General features: G+C 41.9%; 2 protein-coding genes across 8 annotated transcripts in view; both read right to left on the bottom strand.

Annotated features, from left to right (window-relative positions):
* Positions 1 to 739: 739 nt before the first annotated feature.
* LOC110990765 (uncharacterized) lies at positions 740 to 9,291 on the bottom strand. Of its 4 annotated transcripts, none has more exons than XM_087131948.1 (3): positions 8,789 to 9,291; positions 7,987 to 8,443; positions 740 to 7,531 (listed from the first exon to the last, which is right to left on the bottom strand). In XM_087131948.1, exon 3 carries the CDS (start codon positions 3,336 to 3,338, stop codon positions 2,727 to 2,729), a length of 612 nt encoding a protein of 203 aa, XP_086988074.1. In that variant the 5' UTR covers positions 3,339 to 7,531; positions 7,987 to 8,443; positions 8,789 to 9,291; the 3' UTR covers positions 740 to 2,726. The 4 variants fall into 4 exon arrangements, with proteins under 4 accessions (XP_086988074.1, XP_086988073.1, XP_086988075.1 ...); XM_087131947.1 differs by having other exon boundaries at positions 7,987 to 8,126; positions 8,789 to 9,289; XM_087131949.1 differs by lacking the exon at positions 7,987 to 8,443 and having other exon boundaries at positions 8,789 to 9,288.
* A 2,336-nt stretch (positions 9,292 to 11,627) lies between these two features.
* Positions 11,628 to 19,064, bottom strand: part of LOC147795417 (receptor-type tyrosine-protein phosphatase delta-like) — a 36,509-nt gene continuing 29,072 nt past the window's right edge. For 3 of the 4 annotated variants that reach the window (XM_087131943.1, XM_087131944.1, XM_087131941.1), the window contains 5 exons: positions 15,219 to 15,391; positions 14,356 to 14,522; positions 13,514 to 13,664; positions 12,528 to 12,613; positions 11,628 to 11,765 (listed from right to left, as the gene is read on the bottom strand). In XM_087131943.1, the coding sequence (XP_086988069.1) occupies positions 11,634 to 11,765; positions 12,528 to 12,613; positions 13,514 to 13,664; positions 14,356 to 14,522; positions 15,219 to 15,391 (709 nt within the window). In that variant the 3' untranslated portion in view covers positions 11,628 to 11,633. The remainder of the gene's footprint in view (positions 11,766 to 12,527; positions 12,614 to 13,513; positions 13,665 to 14,355; positions 14,523 to 15,218; positions 15,392 to 19,064) is intronic. The other variant, XM_087131942.1, reaches the window with a different exon arrangement.

The raw sequence follows: 19,064 nt of genomic DNA, 5'->3' as shown, positions 1-19,064 counted from the left end.
AGGCCCTTAGTTAAATTAGCACGCCTATTTTGTCGGCAAGGTGCAGGCTCATGATTCTGCCAGTTTTGGACAAGCTGTGTGTGTCCTATACACGTACATCTTCAGCAAAAGTTGTGGATTAGGCAATATCCTTATTATTACTATTACTATTAATTAGTTTTATTTCAACAGGGTAGCCTTCTCAGTTTAACACTGCTATTCTTAAGGGCCCTGATTACAAATACAATTAAATTAAAGTAAAAACACATACAGTACACTAAAGATTAAAAATATACAGACAACTTAAATAAAAATATAGAAACCATCAATGTAGCCTTAAAACAAACCAACAAAAAAGACTCAAAAAAACCTAAATGTGTATATAAAAGCAAATTAGATCATAAAATGGAATCGATGTGATAAAAATCCATAGTTCTAGCAACACAAACGGTATGAGTATTATCCCAAACACCACTGAACATAGCACACAGAAAATATAATACATTACAAAAAAATGTTGTAAAAGAAATGCATTATATGAAGTGAAAAGAAAATGTAAAAATGAGTACAAGATGACTAAAACACAAACACAAGGTATGATTAAAACACTAAAATGGTGAATATGGGAATGCTTTTTATTACAAAGGAGATTTAAGTTCAGACAGAGATTTGGCATTTCTTTGTGAATTAGCCAAATTGTTCCAACCTACTCTCCCCAAGTGAAGGAAAGTTCGTTTGCCGGCATTAGTTTTGGGGGCGTGAAACGAGAGCTAAGGTAATGTGCAGTTAGTTAAGACATTTATAAACCTCACACATTCTAGTATTTTGCCAGCGTTGGTAAATCGGAATCCATGAGAGCGCCTCGTGTAAATCAGCAATATGTGTTCTTAGATGGGCATTTAGAATCAACCTGGCAAGTCTATTGTGAAGTTTGACAAGTCTCTCACAATTGCAAGAACAACTAGACCACACAACGCTGCAGTAATCAAACAATGGCAAGATCATGGTGGAACTGAGCATTTTAAATGTCGGAGTAGGGAGGTAAGGTTTAGCAGAGCGTCTAAGAAGTCCAATGTTTTTAGAGATTTTCTTAGCAATAAAATCAACATGACTAAGAATTGGTAGGAACAGGAATTGAGAATAGCCTGAAATTGGTAAGGTCCAGGCTCAAGTTGCATAAGTTAGTGTTCCTGCTTAAGATAAATGCTCCAAGCTGCATTTGTTTTCAAGACAACCTATTACGACAACGCGAACATTTCGGCATTATTTGTCTGTGTAACATCCAGGGTAACGCGGCCTATCAAAATTAAGTTAAGGCATGAATTACAGTTCCGAGTCTATTCTCTGACTTAACCTATTTCCCATTGTTATACGAACGTGGAGTCTCGAGTCTATGACACTCTTGCTGTTACGCCTGAGTGCATACCTTAGCTCCATTCATTAACGTGCACGGGTTTGGGCCGAGTCAAATATCGAGAGTATTGGTGCAGTCAACACCATAGCATCAGTGCTGGATACATAGCCCTACTCGCTGCCCTCCCTTTTGCGGCTCGGAGTTATTGTTACACGTTTGTCACATATTGCAGCCAAACCAATCGGACTAACCACCACAGGCCTCTATGAAACTAAGGAATGCTATATCAACTTCATGAGAGTACTTGTGCAGTCGACACTCAGTGCTGGATATATACCTGTATTCTCTTCATCTTGCGCCTTGGATTCATTATTATACGTGTGTCATTGCAGCGAAACCTTCCGGACTAAAACCGCCACAGGACTCTATGAAATTGAAGAATGCTATATCAACCTCGTGAAAGTATGGTTACCACTTTTAGAACCACTTTACAATCCACTCAAAATGAGCTTCACTAATACTTACATGTTCTTATGAATCATTCCGAAATGCCCCTCACTACAGATTGCTATTCACTTGGAGAATGTGCAACTTTGGATTCAAATTACAATGCCAATTTTGGAGTTCAATAATAACATTTAAGAGTTTTTATAAAGCGTAAATTTTCTCCTAAAATTTATTATAGCGCTACAAATATTAGCAATACAAGATAATTTATGGGCTAACTCTTCAAGCAAGATTATTATGTGCTCGGGGAGAAGCGATTCTGACAGATCTGTCACCTCAGGACCGGTATGATCTTGGAACAACTAGAAGATGTGTCGTTTCAATTAAGCTATAATCCAACATTATAACAAAAGAGTGTACAAAACCAGACAAAGAGAAGCAGCCAAAAGACATCAAGTTAATTCCTTATTGAAAGGTGAAGAGAAAATTCAAATCCTAGTTGAAAATTTTGCTTTACAAAGCATTGATCTTGAAAACACGAGGGATACTAACCTTTGTCAATTTTCTATGGAGAAAGGCAAACGTACACAAGTAAGATTTGAAGCTTTGCATGGCGGAAGTACATAGGATGTAGGTTTGCGGGTACGCCATGTAAAATTCTCTTTTGGGAAGAGGTGTGGTTCTGAGAAGAACCGGTGAATGTTTAACTCGACGTTTAGGCCAGTATGCTCTGGCCGTCCTCAGGAGAATGTGTGCTGACTCGAGTGGATGCCGTGTAATAAAGGTTGTCTGGAGTCGGTGAAACGTGATGTGGCTTGGTGGCTTGCTGAGGGTGCACTGGAGCATGCAGGTGTTGGATCCAGTGGAGGATTAAGGATGCAGATTTGGGCGGGAAACTAGTTTAGGCGGGAAACTGGGGATGGGTTGGCTTCGGGTAGAGAGGACCCTAACACCAGGGGATGAGGGGGGCCTGGGTTTCAGGTATAGAGGACCCTACTGCCCGTGTGGTGGTGGTGGTGATCTTGGGTGCTAGCAGTGGGCGCCAGATGTCGCTCAGCTTGAATCCGATGTCTTGAGGGACGGTGTTGTGCCGGAAGATTTCGATTGCCTCCCGGATTCTTGGGTGCCAACGCTTGATGGGGGCGATGAGTTCTGCGTTGTCCCATTCGATGCGGTGGTCTGATGTGTGTGCATGTTTGATGATTGCTGATTTCTCGTAGTCTCCTCTGCGGCCGTGTGCTCGATGTTCTTGAAGTCTGGTGTGGAGGTTCCTGCCGGTCTCCCCGATGTATACTGGGTCGCATTCACAGGGAATGCGGTAGACACCGGGCGACTGCTGGGTGTTTGTTTGTCCTTGTGGGTATGAAGCAGGTTCTGTAGTTTGTTGGGCGCTGAGTGAATGACCCGGATGTCGGCTGCCTGAAGGATCCTGCGGCGTTGGTGTGATGCGGGGCCCAGGAAAGGCAAACATACTGTGGAAATGGGGGACTTGGGGGCTTCGGGTAAAGGGGACCCTAACGCCGGGGGTGGTGGGGGGACTTCGGGTATAGGAAACCATATCGTCCCGTTGGTGGGTTTGGAAAGGTTGACGTGTTTGTATCCATTGAGTTGGGGAGCCGTCTTGATGTGCTTGGGTCTATATTAATAAACACTGTATGCTCAGTGCTCGTCTTGACAATAGTCAAGCATACAGTGTTTATTAATATATACGTTGGGTAAGGGCAAAACCCGTTATATAGATTAACATCTCCCCAACGCAAAAATACATTTTGAAAACTGTAGATTTGTAAGACATTAACTGTTGATTCGTGACGAATCTCCAGTTATTGTCTTGCGAATCTATAATTATTGTTGGCAACAATAACTATAGATTCGTAGCTTACGAATCTACAGTTTGCCGTAGATTCGTAAAAATAATCTACACTTTGAATAAAGTAGTGACGTCACAGACATAGTTTAATCATGAATAACCTTTCAACAGCGAGAGAAAGCAAGCGTTTTATACTGTTTGTGCTGCAAGTATAGTTTTTATTTACGTTCATGCAAATACATGTCATTTAAGTAATGCTTAACCAAAGCAGATAACCCACACAATAGTCCCTAATTCGCCTCCCAGGCCTTACACCCCCGAATACACGCGTTTCACGGAATTCGTAGCCCGATGGCGCCAGGCGTTAATAGTGTAATTCTTCAAAATTGTGTAACGCCGAGCCCGACATACCGTCCTCAAACACTGCTAAGATTCGCGTATTGGCGAGCTCGTACACATCTGATTTCTTGCTCCTCAGGAAAAAACAAAGGGTTCACAGAGGATCATGAACGTGATGATCAATCTTCCACTTCACGGCAACTATTCACTTGCTCTTCATGTACAAAAGCACCGCTCCCCATTAGGTTCCCGTAAGAATCCAGGCCCTTTACGTCAGCTTTGAGGCATAAATGTCGAAGTGGCAGTGTGGCGACCAGAAGGGCTTCGAAGATCAGAGACAGAAAGGGCCTGGAACAGCTCCAAGAGACGCCGCCGCTCGCGGACTAGACAACAGCCTGTAGACGCTAGCTACTGGCCTGGGTGAAAAGGATAGGTTGTTTCCATGGCAATGTGACACGATCATAAGTCGATAACGAAAAAATCCCCCTGCAACTTACGAGGTGCAAAATTACGGACAGAGGTAGTCGTATACATTCGCAATAAAATATTCATGACAGTAACAGGAGAGTAAATTCAGTTACACGTGCCATCAACAATGGTAAAAAATAAACATTATCGATAATTACTTGTAAAATAAACATACATACACAGTTGACTCTCGATATAAAGAGCACCGTTATAAGAAAAACAGTGTCAAAGAGTAAATTTTGAGCAGCTGAATATTTTGAATAATGTTTTTCTTTGTTTTTCTTCGCCTTTGATAACAAAGTCATGGTTATCACAAGGTAATTTTTTTCTAGCCACTGCACGTTTGTTATAACGAGAGTTGACTGTATCATTGGAGAGTAATCAAAACTCAGAACTCCGTACTCTATTTTGGGCAGCTGATTCAGATGTGAATATCTATGAGGAAATGAACTTGAAAACAATACAGGGCAGATCCCCAGCGTACAAGGGAGCATTTCTTGCTAATGACAACAAAACGTTGTGTCAAACCACACATTCCTCTCATTCGAATAAAGAAATGTTGACAATACTGCTAATCGTTTTCCAAATAGCAGTAGGCCTATGGCAAACATTTCTCAGAATCACGACGATAGTTTTGGCACGGTTCCACTGTAGCTTAGTGTACAATAAAAGCTTCTAGAATAAACTCCTCCAATATATACAAAGGCTAAATACATGTATATTAATAAATGTACAACTGTGAGACACGTTATGGTAATTACTTAACCACCAGGAAGACGTTTTGCAATCAGAGAAACATTTCAAAGTCTTCATGTACTAGAGGCAAAATTCTATTGTCCGAAGTAGGATAGATAGAGATTCGTTTGACCAGGATATAGGGAAAAAGTGGGGGACAGGTCGTCGAAGTTGGAAACACGTTGTGCACACAAATTAAGAACTCCTTAATTAAAAAACCCCAATGAGAGCGAGCATTTCGTTAATGTCTTCAATAAACACATATGAAGCCAACTGTATACATCCAAAGATCAAAAGTAATGTTGAAGGCTGGGATTCTCGTCATATCTATCATTACAATCACATATACACAGCATTAAAGATACAGTTTGTGTGGCAATTGCTTTTTCCGTACTGAGGGATACAAAATAAATGTACATAGAGTCTGACCGAACATTACAAAACAGGTAGAAGAGCCAAGTGGATCCAAACCATTTTTTTTGGGGGGGGGGAATTTTATTGGGGATAAGAGCCCCAAAATTCTCATTTTTTCTGCAACCTTTCATGGCCTTTCTACAGGTTGAGGCTACATTTGGTGCTTTGTATATGCTTCTGAAGGAGGGGACAGGAAATCACAAAATTGCCTTTCACTTCAAAAAAACAATTGTTTGCTTCTTTAATGTGGGAGTACCATGACCCCATTGACCCCACATCCGCCCTTGAGAATAACAGAAGCCAAAAATGAAATGCCAATAATTTTATACAAATATGCACATCGGACATGAGAATATAATTTGAACAGTTTTGAATGCCAATAAAATGTCAAGTTTGTAACAATGTTCATCCTCAGCACTACTTGCTACTGGGATGGTACTACTCAAGCAAAATGATGCCCTGGTTCTTAAAATTGTCTGTACTGTAACATCACATTTCTGGTTCAAAAGATTTTATCCGATCTGATTACATGATAAAAACAGGAATTAGTCCAACAAACGAGTCTAAAACTCCCTCAAAATTCTTGCACTGTCATTCAGTTTCTCTGGATACATATTTACAATCATTTACGATAAGATGGCCAGGTACTCTAGTGCCTTAATCGTGATACCACACTTGGTCCTTGTTATAACATCTCACTCACAGACTGCATCTTTATTGGCTAAGAACTAGTCACATGCCATTCACTATATTGTTGTGCATGGCCAAAAGAACCATACTTGTAATAACCAAAATACTCTATGAACAGCAAAAGTTTTTGTGTATTATATACAGATGAGCATATTGTGCATCTTTCCAAGTCTGGTAATAAAGAGCTAGTTTCAAACATTCTGTGCAGAGATATTTTGGAAAATTGCTGGTGAATATCAAACAAATATTCAAATGGTATTTCATTTAATTATGTGAAGGCTAAATTAATCAAGCAGCACCTGTGTATGAGGCATTACAAAACAAATACTGACTTCTTTACCTCATGGGGCAGTAAAACGGTGATCCATGGAGTGTTCTGTTTCTCCCAAGATGAAATAAAGCCGTCAATACTTGAACATGTATACTATTTTCCAGCATCTCTGTTCGCATGGCAGTTTGGTTGTGGACTTCGGAGGGGAAGATTGGTAAGTTGGTCAGTGGTCACGTAACTACCAGGACCAACTGGCCCATTGGGCACTACCCCATCATCGATGATGACAGTGCTGGGGACAACGCCCAGATTCCCAGAAAGCAACCCTGTGGCTTCTTGCTGTGTCACATTCGCCTGGTTGTCAGCTTCAAGCCTAGATTCATTCTGTAGCACTAAGGGTTCAGCTACAACATTCTCCTGTGTGCGGTTGTTGTTGTTGTTCGAGGGGCTTTCCTCTGCAAAGGCCACTTCAGGATCCAGTGGCGCAATGTTGCTCATTTGTGCCGCTGTTATGTAGCCACCACCACTGCTGCCGCCCACGGTTCCGTTCATGTGGATGTGGTCGCTGTAGGTAGCAGGCTGCGCAGAGGGTGGTGGGGAGACATTCGACATCTGTGCTTGATCGACATAGCCAGAAGGTGCAGCATTGCGCATTGCCTCACCTGCAACGTTTCGAGCCATCAGAGGAACTGACATGTTGGGTAACATTCCCTGGACGACGTATCCATTCACATTGGCCGGCTCAACTCCATTCATGCTTTCCACATCAATACCGTCAGAGTATAGTTCATAGTTCAGTGCCCCTTCTTCACTGTCGTCAGAGAGGGCATCTGCACTTTGAGTCCTGGCAATATTTGTGGCTCCTGGGGGCTTGTTGGTAGGTGTGGTTTCAGAGACTGGCGGTGCACAAGGTGCTGTGGCTCCAAGGGACACCAATGAGGCTCTGTCTCGTGGGGGATTTGATGAGTCCACAGTACATTGCGAAGGTTCCTGTGATGTCCTCACATGTGGCCGATCAAAGGCACTGTGGACATAAGAATGGAAGTCTCTTTTCTTTAAAATATATACCTAAAAAGGGGAAACAGCAACAATCTGCAAGGAGCCAAAACTAACATGGGAAATTCCACCATCTGTCGCTTTCCATTGTTTGGAAAAAAATGCAATCAATGTTTTCACACAAATGAAATCCAGTTGCTTATCAAACAACTGGCACTATTGGCACTTGGCATTTCTTGGAGTGGGTGGCAACCAGCCCCTGGTATAATGTATGCAACAGATCATGAAGGTCTGAACAAAAATATGGGCACTTTACTGTTACTGAGCAGACATCGGCACACTAATGAATCTAGTATAGGTAAGATTGAGGGGCCGAAGTCGGACTTGCACAAGAGTGCTAGTGCTCAGTCGTACACACCTATCAAGCTCATCTTTAGTTTGATGACTGCTTAATTAAACTGTGTAAGACAAATGTGTGCTCACCCGAAGCAGTGATGGGGGCCTGATAGCTGGAAATTTGCGAATCGACTTCTTGATACGACAGAAGATGATCACCACAAGCACAACGGCCATGAGGAAGGCAGAACACACACCAACTACAAGTCCAACAGAAATTGGCTCAGCTAAAAAGGGAGGGAAAAAAAGACGGATCAGCCATGTGACAGCCAATGGACGAATTAGCCCCGGCCGTTCCACATCTTTTGACATCCACCGGGATGTTCCAGAAGTCTTTGCAGGATTGAGCTCAGGTAGAGCTCGGCAGCTGTAACACTGCGTGGTGACGGCATATCCTTGCATGGGCAAGTCCGATCAAGGACCAGAGTTAACCGTAACTCCACCAACTCTGATCAGGTGCATGCTATTTGAAGACAGCTGGACTAGTCTAGTCCACTATGAATGAGCAACCTACCAAGGTCGGTCACATCGCTGGCTGTAACAGCTGGTTTTAATAGCACAAGTATATGAAAAAAAAGAAGTAAAGGCAGGAAATGTACTAGCAAGTATGTCACTGGTCACTTTTTTCTATCCTTGTTATTTTGCCCTTCCTACTTCCACTGCTTCTCCTTAAAAGTCTAAATGATGGTTGACTGAAGTCACACGCACTTCAACTTCACTGCACACACGCTAGGTACATCACAAAAAAACCAGTAGTTGACTACTGGTCCTTGATCGCCTCAGACTTATTCAGTAAGAAGAGGTTAGAGGCTTTTAACTGGATTCTGTCCTGTCTGCCCTTATTTGTTATGGAAAGATAATCTGTCTCCTCCCTCAAGTTTTAACTCACGCGTTACGACGTTAATTCTACTGCACGATGACTTCTTCACAGATGTTCCCATGGAGTTGCGTGCCTGTATGTGGAAGTAGTAGTACTGGTCTTTTTGCAGGTCTGTGGACAAATATGATTTTTTTATGAGACATGCAGCCTGTAGACTAATTCCCCTGTCACAATTAAACACCAATATCTCTGTTCTGTAAGGGTCATGGGACACAGCAACTGAAAAAACTCAGTACTGAAACCAATGGAAGGATGTGACCAGCACTGAGTAATGTATTATCAGTTTGTGAGTGCCAGTTTTGTACCCGAGTACTTGTCGAGTACCAAGCTCTCTGCCAAATATTGAGCTGGGTGGGTGGGAATAAGGCTGGAGTACATGGACATTAGACGGTACTGGTAGATGCACAAAAGTAAGATTACAAAATAAGATGATGACTTCAGAACATCACTATTTCAAAAAAATTAAGTTTTTATGACAAATGTACTTGATAAGTACTTGGCTGAGTACTGTTCCGAGTACTTTTCTCTTTAAAACTTCACTGTTACAAAACCGGAGTGTCTGAAGTCTTACCCCTGTGCATGTACCAACAAAGGCTCATGTACTCCAGCATTACTCCCTAGTCCTAATCAGTTCAATAGTTGGCTAAAAAAACTTGGTGCTCGTAAAGTACTTGACTACAACACTAATGAATGCTACTGGTCAGTGATGCATGCAAATACATGGTGTAGTCACTTGTAAAGGAGATTGAAAAAAAAGGACTCTGCGCCACTTTAACAACTGCCACATTTCCAGCTGGCTCAAACGCATGCCCACCTTTAAGTTACCACACAGACACAATGGGTTGATGAGCGTGGCACCACCTCAGTGACAAATGACTTCTAGTTGTAGCTGATGGATTGGTTTTGCTCATGGCTGGATTACCCCATCTAATGCTTGAGGCCCATGAAAGAAATTGGGGACCTTCAAACACTCTAGGGCCGGAACAGATACCACAGTTTGCTTCTCTCTTTAAGTTTCAATATTCATGTACCGGTCGGAAGACCTGAAAACAATCTAGTACCCATTGTGCGGCAGCCATGCATCAACATGAAACACCTGGCTGCAGTGCTTACTAGCACTGTGGAATTGGTAGAAGTGCCTAGAATGGAGTAGAACCAATGACACACGAAAGCGTGGGACCGACAGCAGACTTAAGTTGGCCCCCTGGTTTCACAGCATTCAACTGTGTGCTGCATGCAATGCCCACATTGTGTAATGAAGGCAGGGCTCACAGAATCGGTAGTCCGACGTCCCAGGAAAACCAAACTATTTCGTTGGGCAACCAAATGTTCCTAGCTGCCAGCCTGGTGGGCAAGCACCTGTTTTCGGCAACACATTTTTTTGGCCCGGCGTTTTAGACATTTCAGCACCGTGCACTGAAAAAAGATCGCAAAAAAAGACCGCAAAAGATCGACATCCCAACCTTGATGTTACACAACTGTACATGTTCGGGGAGGTGCACCATGGTACGTACGGTCAAATCATTGGCATGAACCAAAGGTGTCTGCATTCAGTCGTTTTCCTTGTTGCGGATCGCTAAAACTATATTCAGTCATATTACAGCTCAATTACCATCAAATTCCAAAGAAATGGGAGCAGAGGTCTACCTTGTACATGTATATTTTCAAATTTTGAGCTTTGAATTTGTCTTACAAGATCGACAAAAGTGACGACGACACTTTTCCTAGTTCTGGATCACTTAAAAATTTTCTTTACACATAAAACGTAGTCAAGCGTAAACCCATTTCTCTGCCAAAACCATTGTAACAAGCATATTTTCTAGTACAGAAAATCTAATTTTAAAGGGGATTTGTTTATATATTAGAATATCAGTGCATCAACATGGATAGCCTGCATAAATTTTGACTTGACTTTGGTGCTCAGCGAGCCATCAACCACAAATCCCCCCACGCCACAAAGTTGGCGAACCCATTACATCACGTACAAATCTGTTACGCACGTAGTCTCCCGTGCCCGAAGGGCAACTACATTTTTAAAAATTTCGCGAGCCCTGGAAGGTTCACTTACCTGTAGTTATTGTATAAAGGTAACAGGGTAAACACCGAGTTTCCTCTTGCACTGCATCAGCAGGCAAGGGCGCAGTTAGAAGGGCTAAATTCCCACATTCAATCAGTGTCATTTATCAACCACAACTGAAAAATGCATCGTATTTCATTTCATGATGCAATACTGCCTGTAACTGCAATTCTCGGTTGCACTGTTTTTCAATGTATGAGTAACTGTTTCCAGTAACAAAAAAGCAATGCACACCGTGCAAGGGAAGATGAATCATCTGATCAGCAAAGACTTAAAAAGAAAAACAAACACCTAACTCTGTGGCCAGGCAGTTTACTAAACAACCCCCTTTCACAGTGTAGTGCCCCACTGGAAAGACCCATAGAAAACATCACCTTGGCATTCCTCCAAATGTGAGGATGCCTACCATTGCAGTGTGAACAGAGCCTAGAATGCTTTCTAAAGGCAAACACTGAAGCACTTTGGAATATGAGGCTTGTCTCTATCCTTTGGATCTGCCACAGGTAGGACTGTAAGCTTTAAGCAGGAGGCACATTAGCCCTAACTTCCTAGAGCAACTTACCAGCAACCTTCCTCATCCTTGGAAATCCCAACACCGAATAGTAAACTGTGCACATAAACAGCTAGACTCTGCTTTATTTGCGGTATGCCTAATCCCACACAAAACACAGTCAGTTTACTAGTGAAGTAATCATTCTAACTGATTCTAACAGACCCCAGTGTTGGAGTTTTGCTGGTTGGGGAAGGTAAGGGTTAAGTCTAGTACCCCATATCAGCTCACCATAGGACTGTGTAGTTGGTGACATTCATGCCTACACTCAGTGTCGTCGGCTTGCCTCCATCCCCGCTGGTGTATGAGATGAGGTATCCGAGCAACTCCCCATTTAGTTTGAACTCATTTGACAGGGGCTGTGGTATCAAAATCATAGCATGTCTGCTGTTACATGTATTTCATTTGCAGGGCCAATATAAAGAAATGCAGCGCTTCTTAATGCGATTGACCACAAACCCCCTCCCCCACTCCCAAAACATACCCAAATGGAAAACCCACCTCAATAATTAACTGTGACCCTCTCTGTGAAAAAGAGTCATGTCACTAAAGCCACTTTGGAGACGAAGGCCTTTGAAAGAATCTTGCACAGTGTTTAAAGCAATAGGAATCCTCAACATTTTAGTATCTACTGTACGTAAGTCCATTTTTATGTAACATTGTGTACCAAACTGAGTGACACATCAAAACAAAGAGCTCAAATTCCTCATAGGACCAAGTAAAAATCAAAGGTAGCCACAGAGACTTGTGATTCATTTTTACAGAGTAGGTTACAAATACAGGCATTTTTATACCAAAGCAAGAAAAACACAAGAAAATTTTAGCCATTCGGAAATTACATTACTTGATATAAGCTAAAAAATGAAGGCATTCATCGGCCCAAACCACAAGTACAACACGTACTGTGCCAAACGGGAAAATGTTATGCTACTGCTGCAATGGTATCAACCATTTGGTATCAAAGCTTTAAATTTGCTAAAATATTATCAAAAAATAAAACAGGACACAAACACAGCAAAAAAAAAAAAGTAATTCAACAGTTTTCGATTCAGTTGGAAATGTTCCACTTCCATCCAAGGCTGGGGTATCTTCTTTTTTTGGTAAGATTTCCAATAACCCACCTTCCAAGAGAGCTGCACTTGCCTCCTGTTGCTGTTATGATTCGGTTTGTCGACGCATCTGAAATTTTTTGGCAGATCTCGAGGGACTTTGAAGAAAACCAAGAATGTTAATTTTAAAAATATGAAAAGTTGGCAAAGAAGATCATGTACATGTACCTGCTACTCATACATGTGTATTTTTTTCCCTTCGCTCCTTCTTAAGTTTGTAGGAACATTCTGTAAAGCCGACACTACCGAGGATATGACACAGTATATACAAATGGTATGTCAATGAGGTCATGACTGCACATCCAAACACCCAGAGGGACTTTGATAAGAAGTTCCCATTTCAGCTAATTTGACTGACCTCTGGTCAGTGGTCACCCACAGGCCCGAGGGGGACACTGATGTACAAAAGTGACCTAATTACACCAGCCCACAAATTTCATTACATGCATGTACCTCTGTGCAAAATACAAAAAGGAACTTTTCAGGGGATTACAACTTAAGACATTCTAAAGAGTCACATATTTTCAGCAAAGTGCCCGACTGGGCACTATTACTTTAAATTACTTGCAATGTACATGTAATTGCGAGTGCCTAATTTGGACGGAAACAAATGTCATGGAATGGCCTGTACAGGTGTCCCTATGATTACATGTAGGTTAGAGTCGGTCCTCACTTCTTTTGGTGTACAGTTATATGTACTTGCTATACGTGTTTTTTTCTCAAACTGTAAACATTTGAAAAAAAATGATGTAATAAAGATTCGGGTTGACTTCCATGTAGTGGGTGGCCAGCTACGGTTCCAAAGACAATCAACTCCACTCAGTGCAGGACCCAGTCTGGTCTGACAGGTCAGCTGAAGCAAATCAACACATTTCTGCTGCAAATGGCATTAATCAGATGTGGTTCCTAAAATGTCAGACGTGGATGACCGACGATCCCCTGTCCTGGTTCCCCCTTCCACAGTGTTACAAAGCACTGCGAGTGAATGGTGGTCTTACCTCCTTCAGTGGTACGCCCTTCAGCCACTTCTGAATAGTTGCTTTCAATGGTTGGACTAAGATTGGCACGTTGCGCCTTCACTCTGACTTTGTACAAGCCGTATGGATGACCCAAACCCACAAGAGTGTACTTCACTGTTCCTTTCTCGGTCTTGTTAATACACAGAATTGAGGTTAACAAACTATTCACAGTATGCTGTCAAGACATTTTGGGAGACGGGCATGCCAGTTGGGTCTGTACTGATGGGCAAGTTTTGTTTAAATATAAAATAAGGCAATGGGCAGGTGATGGGAGATGACAACTTGTATTTCCAAGGATGGATTTACGCCGGGGAGATGTTAATCAATCTTGGACTTTTGCCCTGCCCAACATGCATCATAACATTGTATACTCAGTGTTTGCTCCCATAGGCTTGTGAAAAAACCACAAGCGTACTTGGGTGGGACTCGAACCCACAACCTCCTGCTAGTGCAGATGTCTATGGTACACATCGAGCAGGGCAAAAGTCCAAGATTGATTAACATCTCCTTGGTGTATATCCATCCTTAGAAATAGTTGTTCTCGTTAACCGCTGCTACGTCTGAGTCGAACCAGCAAGCCGACACCGGCAAGCTCGGTGGTCGAGTAGTTAAGACATATGCACTAGTAAGCAGGAGGTCGTGGATTCGAATCTCACCTGGGTACACTTGTGTTTTTTTCCACAAACCTTCAGGTGCAAACACCGAGTATACAGTGTTATGATACACGTCTGGCAGGGCAAAAGTACAAGATTCACCACAACTTCCCATGGTGGGATTTCCAGCTCAATTCACCACACAAATGCAATGCAATTCACCCGTACCTGCTTCTTATACCAGCTTTCATTGGCTTGGGTACCTTCCCACCTGTACTCTACGATGTAGGTAATGACCCCTGGGTCGGAGAGCTCATCTGGAGGACGCCAAGACAGGAGGAGCCTGGAGTCGGAATGGTTGGAAACGCTTAGCTGGCTTGGGGGATGCAACTTGCCTAAGAAACAACAGGAAAGATGCACGATTTCGGATCCATTGAACAACACCCAACTTCATGAAGCTGACAAGCAGAAAATACTGTTTTGTAAATTTATGGACAAAGAAGTAAGCATAAAAAAAATCCCTACCCCAAAACAGCTGACAACAACCTGTTAAAAGCTACATGTAGACTAATTGGACGCCATATTTGCAGGTGCCCTGCTTTTGCCAAGGCTCCCCAAAATTAGCCATGCTTCCCATTTGTTCATTTGTACAGGTTACGTGAAGAATTTGCACTTTATAAATGAATCAATAGGACTGTATTACTATATCATGACTCACATCACGATGAATGTGATTTGATTTCAGTCTGATGTTTTGTGTTGTGCCAAGTGGTTTGGTATCACTACAACTCAGAATGTGCAAGCAGTTGCTCCTCTCAATGCTCCTATCTCAACACATGTACATGTACAAAGGGACAGAAACAAACAGCAAATTTCTTGTGGAGACCTTTTCTCCTACTCTCTTGGGCCTCCACAAGGCACCACTTCATCAGATCATACTCACACATGGAAGGACAAGGCAAACGCCACATGCTTCTTCAGCTATGCCAGCAAGGCATAAAAATGAAGGGACGCTGAATTTGTTTAGCCAGTAATGCATCCAAGAAACAAACAAAACAAGTTCAAAATGAGCTGACATGGACTCTACTTACTGTCTGTAAGGGTGTTGAAGGGTATGTTTGTAGAATCTGCCACCAGTTTCCACTCATTGGTTGTTCTGACGCGGTAGTCACAACGATAGCATTCCTTACACTTGCATTTACAGCTGGTGGCACCGCATACATGGCATTCAGGGGAAGGGCATTCCTCCCAAACTTCTCCACTGCTGGTATAATGATATCAAAGACAATGTGATGGTGATTTGAAAAACAACATTCTATCTTTTGTTGTTTTGAGCGAGTGCCATCTAGAAACCTAGGGCATGTAAGGATGTCCCTAGGTACAATGAATGTATCGTAAGCTTTGGAATATAAGCCACGGCTTTTGCATGTATGTTGATTCTCATGCTGAAAAGGTCTCTACAGCTAATACACCAGACGCAGGCCTTGAAATAGTACCAGCCCGGCATAAAACTTCTAGCGAAAAATGCTCCGGGCTACCTAAACTTGGTTCCTTGGTTGCCCGGTGGGCTGGTGAAAAATTCAGAATAAGCCTACCTGTTAAAACTTAGATCAAAATATATAATACTTGTTGCGATAATAAATACAAGATCGCAAAAACCGAGTTGTTGTGGATGTGTTTTTACTTGAGTTTTTGAAACGTGATTCTCGCGTGACAGGGCGATAAGCGACCGTGAATGCCATGAACAGAGTAGACTGGTGGGTTTTTAGTGCTGGTGTAGCATAGCACATGGTACAGTGCTATACCACACGTGCACACTATTCTCGTCTACTTTTTAGGCCACTTCTGCTTCTGACTACATGTACATGCCTCTCAAAAATAGTATCGGTAGCAGGGTTCTGGCCAGGATGGTTTTAGTGCCGGCAGGACTATCTAAGCGGAGCGCCACCATCGGTTGGCACGGAGTGTAGCAGAAAATTTTTGGAATCTAAAAGCCCCCAGATGGCCGGAAACAGCACTTTCTGGGTGTTTTCAGCTGTGTATACACAGCCTAGAATTAGGGATCTCATGTCTGAAATTTACTAAAAAAAAATTGAAAATTTGTAATTTTGGTCAACTAGGATGAGGTGATAATTTTAGACGGGCAATTGAATTAGAAAAAAAAAAGAGTAGAAATAAATATTGATTTTATTCTGTAAATCCCTTAAATATCGAATTAATTTCTATCTCTATGATGCCCATAATTTTTCATTGCTATTCAAATCATTTTTCATTTTTTTTGTGTGTGTTGAAAATAAAGCGAAACATGCAAAATCTTGGCGGAATATTTTCCTTATTTTCTTTGTACAAAAGTTCGTACAGTATGCATATGGATAACGACATTCATAAATGTGTGCAGGGGTTTTCTGAACAGTCATTTTAAAGTCTACATGAACATAATGTGGATTGGCCATTTGCTTTTCAGACACATTTGGCCATGTGTCACGTGCATACTGAGCGCGTGTATCTTGCCATACGGAACTCGTTTACGGAAAAGGCAAAATCATGCTGTTACTTTTGAATAAAAAATTGCGGAGTTAATATTTTCACCGTGGGATAAACAACAATTAACGAATGCGGTGCGATCGTTGGTTTAAAAAACGATCGCAGTGATCGTTTTATGCAACATCGAGCAGAAAATACATGCACCGAATGTTGCTAACCGTGGTCGGCGCGGCGAAAAGCAGTCACAGTCGATTGTCAGTTTTGCAAGTACATGTGAAATTGTTTTTCTGCCAGATTTTTAAGTGTTTAATTAAACGAAGTGTGAATGGGGTCATTTGCAATTTTGTCTTTCTGAAAGTTAAGCCAAATTTTCTTTTCAAGTTGTGGAACTGGGTAAAATGCGGAACTGGACAAACAACGCTGTACATCATGGAGAGGGGGTTTTCCGATCTTCGCACACTGAGATGAGAGCGTTGCATATGCAAGCCTATGTGTGGCCTTCCAACCAATGGAAAGATTCGTTACGCACTATGTACACGTGCATTGCGCGTAACAAAGCCTCCTATTGGTTCATGTTAATATTTGGTCCAGATATGTTGCATATGCACGTACGTTGGTGCGCAGACGGTATGCATGGCAGTGCAAAGTGAAATTTACGAAGAAATTTTACGGTTTCTTCACGATCTTCATATCTTCACGATCGATCCCTCGACCAAGATGCTATTTTATTTGGGTTCTTGTCGGGAATATGTGCCGGTCGGAAAAGTTGATTTGGCAGATTGTGGCGGTCGGCAATTCTGCGTGCCGGTCGGGCCCGACCGGCGCCGACCGGCAGCGGCAGATCCCTGCGGTAGGTCAGAATTTTGTTTGGTCAATTTTTTGTGCTGATGTAATAGCCTGAATGGGGATGAAAGCTTTCAAAAATTGTCTCAAACAATTATAAAACATGTCTTGATATAAGTAAAATTTCTGCAGTTGACAGATCACAAGAATTATGGACAATCACACACAGTTAGTCAGGTAATCACGATGGCAAACTAGCCAGCAATGTCGGTGTATCGCGTGGTAAGCATACATGATGCATCCAGACAGGCGATAAACCATGTGGCAGGAACTCGTAAACACAGAAAAAAAATACATAACCAAGAAACCAAGTTCTGTAAATTAACTTGAAGAAATCCTCTTGCAACATCGATGTTTTTTCGACCTGCAGCTGTATGGCTACATGCGACACTGATGTAGTTTTGATCGACTCCTGACTGGGACGTAAAGACTGGTTAGCACATTTCGATCTCGTGTTCTTTTGCATGGCCACAGCGTGGTAGGAACCAGCACAGCTTTACTTTCATGCATTGAGCTTTGCACACAAAATTTCACTACTGCGACAGCAAAACATGAGTGGAACTCGTGAAAATGACAGAAGTTTCTTTTCAAAAATTGCAAATTAAGTAGGAAAATATATAAAAACAAGCGTTTTAACATGAGAGAGGGTTGTTGAAAGATATTTTGTAAAGACAGAAAAGACATCAGCATTAATTTCTATTTTGTTTAATTTTGTAAATTGGTTTTCTAACTTGCTGATAAAAATGTTAGGGTCGTGCAAAAAAGTAAGGGTCGGTGGGTAAACGGAAACCAGAAGTATTTTGGGGGGGCCCTTATCAATTTTTCCGACAACAACTAGCTTTACTGGGCATTGCAGGAGTCCCTGAAAGCATTTGGTACAAAGTAAACACAAAGCCAAACAGCACCCTCTTCTGATTGAAAAAAGTTTTCTCTCGTTCACCGCGCATGTTCGAAGGTCGGAAAGTAAGCAAAAAGTAGTAGCATTTTTTGCCAAATGTTAGCAACCCAAACGATAGGAAAAATGGAGCAAAGAGATGATTTTGATCCTGGCTCCGTGACCAGTGACTCCAGTGACTTTTACTGACATACATGCCTCTTTATTTATTTATACCATGAGCCTTTTATTTTCCGAAATGACAAATTCTGCATTGGTAAGCTGATAACATAAACATTTTTTTTTATAAACAAGCTAGTAAAACTCTAAAACGGGCTAGTAAAATATCCATTGAACTAGCCCAGTGGACTAGCAAGGAAAAAAAGTTTGAGCAAGGCCTGCAGACGGCACGGCAAACTTTGAAGGATAAAATCAGTCACAAAAACCGTGGCCGGGCAATGCGTACCACGTGCTGGTGGTACTCAAGTTTTCATTGATTGCCATTTACATCTACTAACTTGAATCTTGGAAAATAAACAAAAATTTGAGTTGTCCGGATTTTGAGTTATTAACAAAATTCCCCGAGTCACGGAGTCATGAAACACATACATGAAATGTGTACGTTATCCTAAACTTGACATGCTCTACTGTGGCAACATTTTTGGTGATTATTTCCCCACTTTTTATTCATTCTCATGGTGTACTTTTTTGGCAGACAAATAATAATTTTACAAAG

The sequence above is a fragment of the Acanthaster planci genome, unplaced genomic scaffold (genome assembly GCF_054643075.1).
Source record: "Acanthaster planci isolate LZ-2023a unplaced genomic scaffold, COTS_SCS Contig33, whole genome shotgun sequence".
NCBI classification, from domain to species: domain Eukaryota; kingdom Metazoa; phylum Echinodermata; class Asteroidea; order Valvatida; family Acanthasteridae; genus Acanthaster; species Acanthaster planci.
The sequence above is the reverse complement of the archived record's forward strand: the minus strand, read 5'-3'. Positions and strand labels throughout refer to the sequence as shown.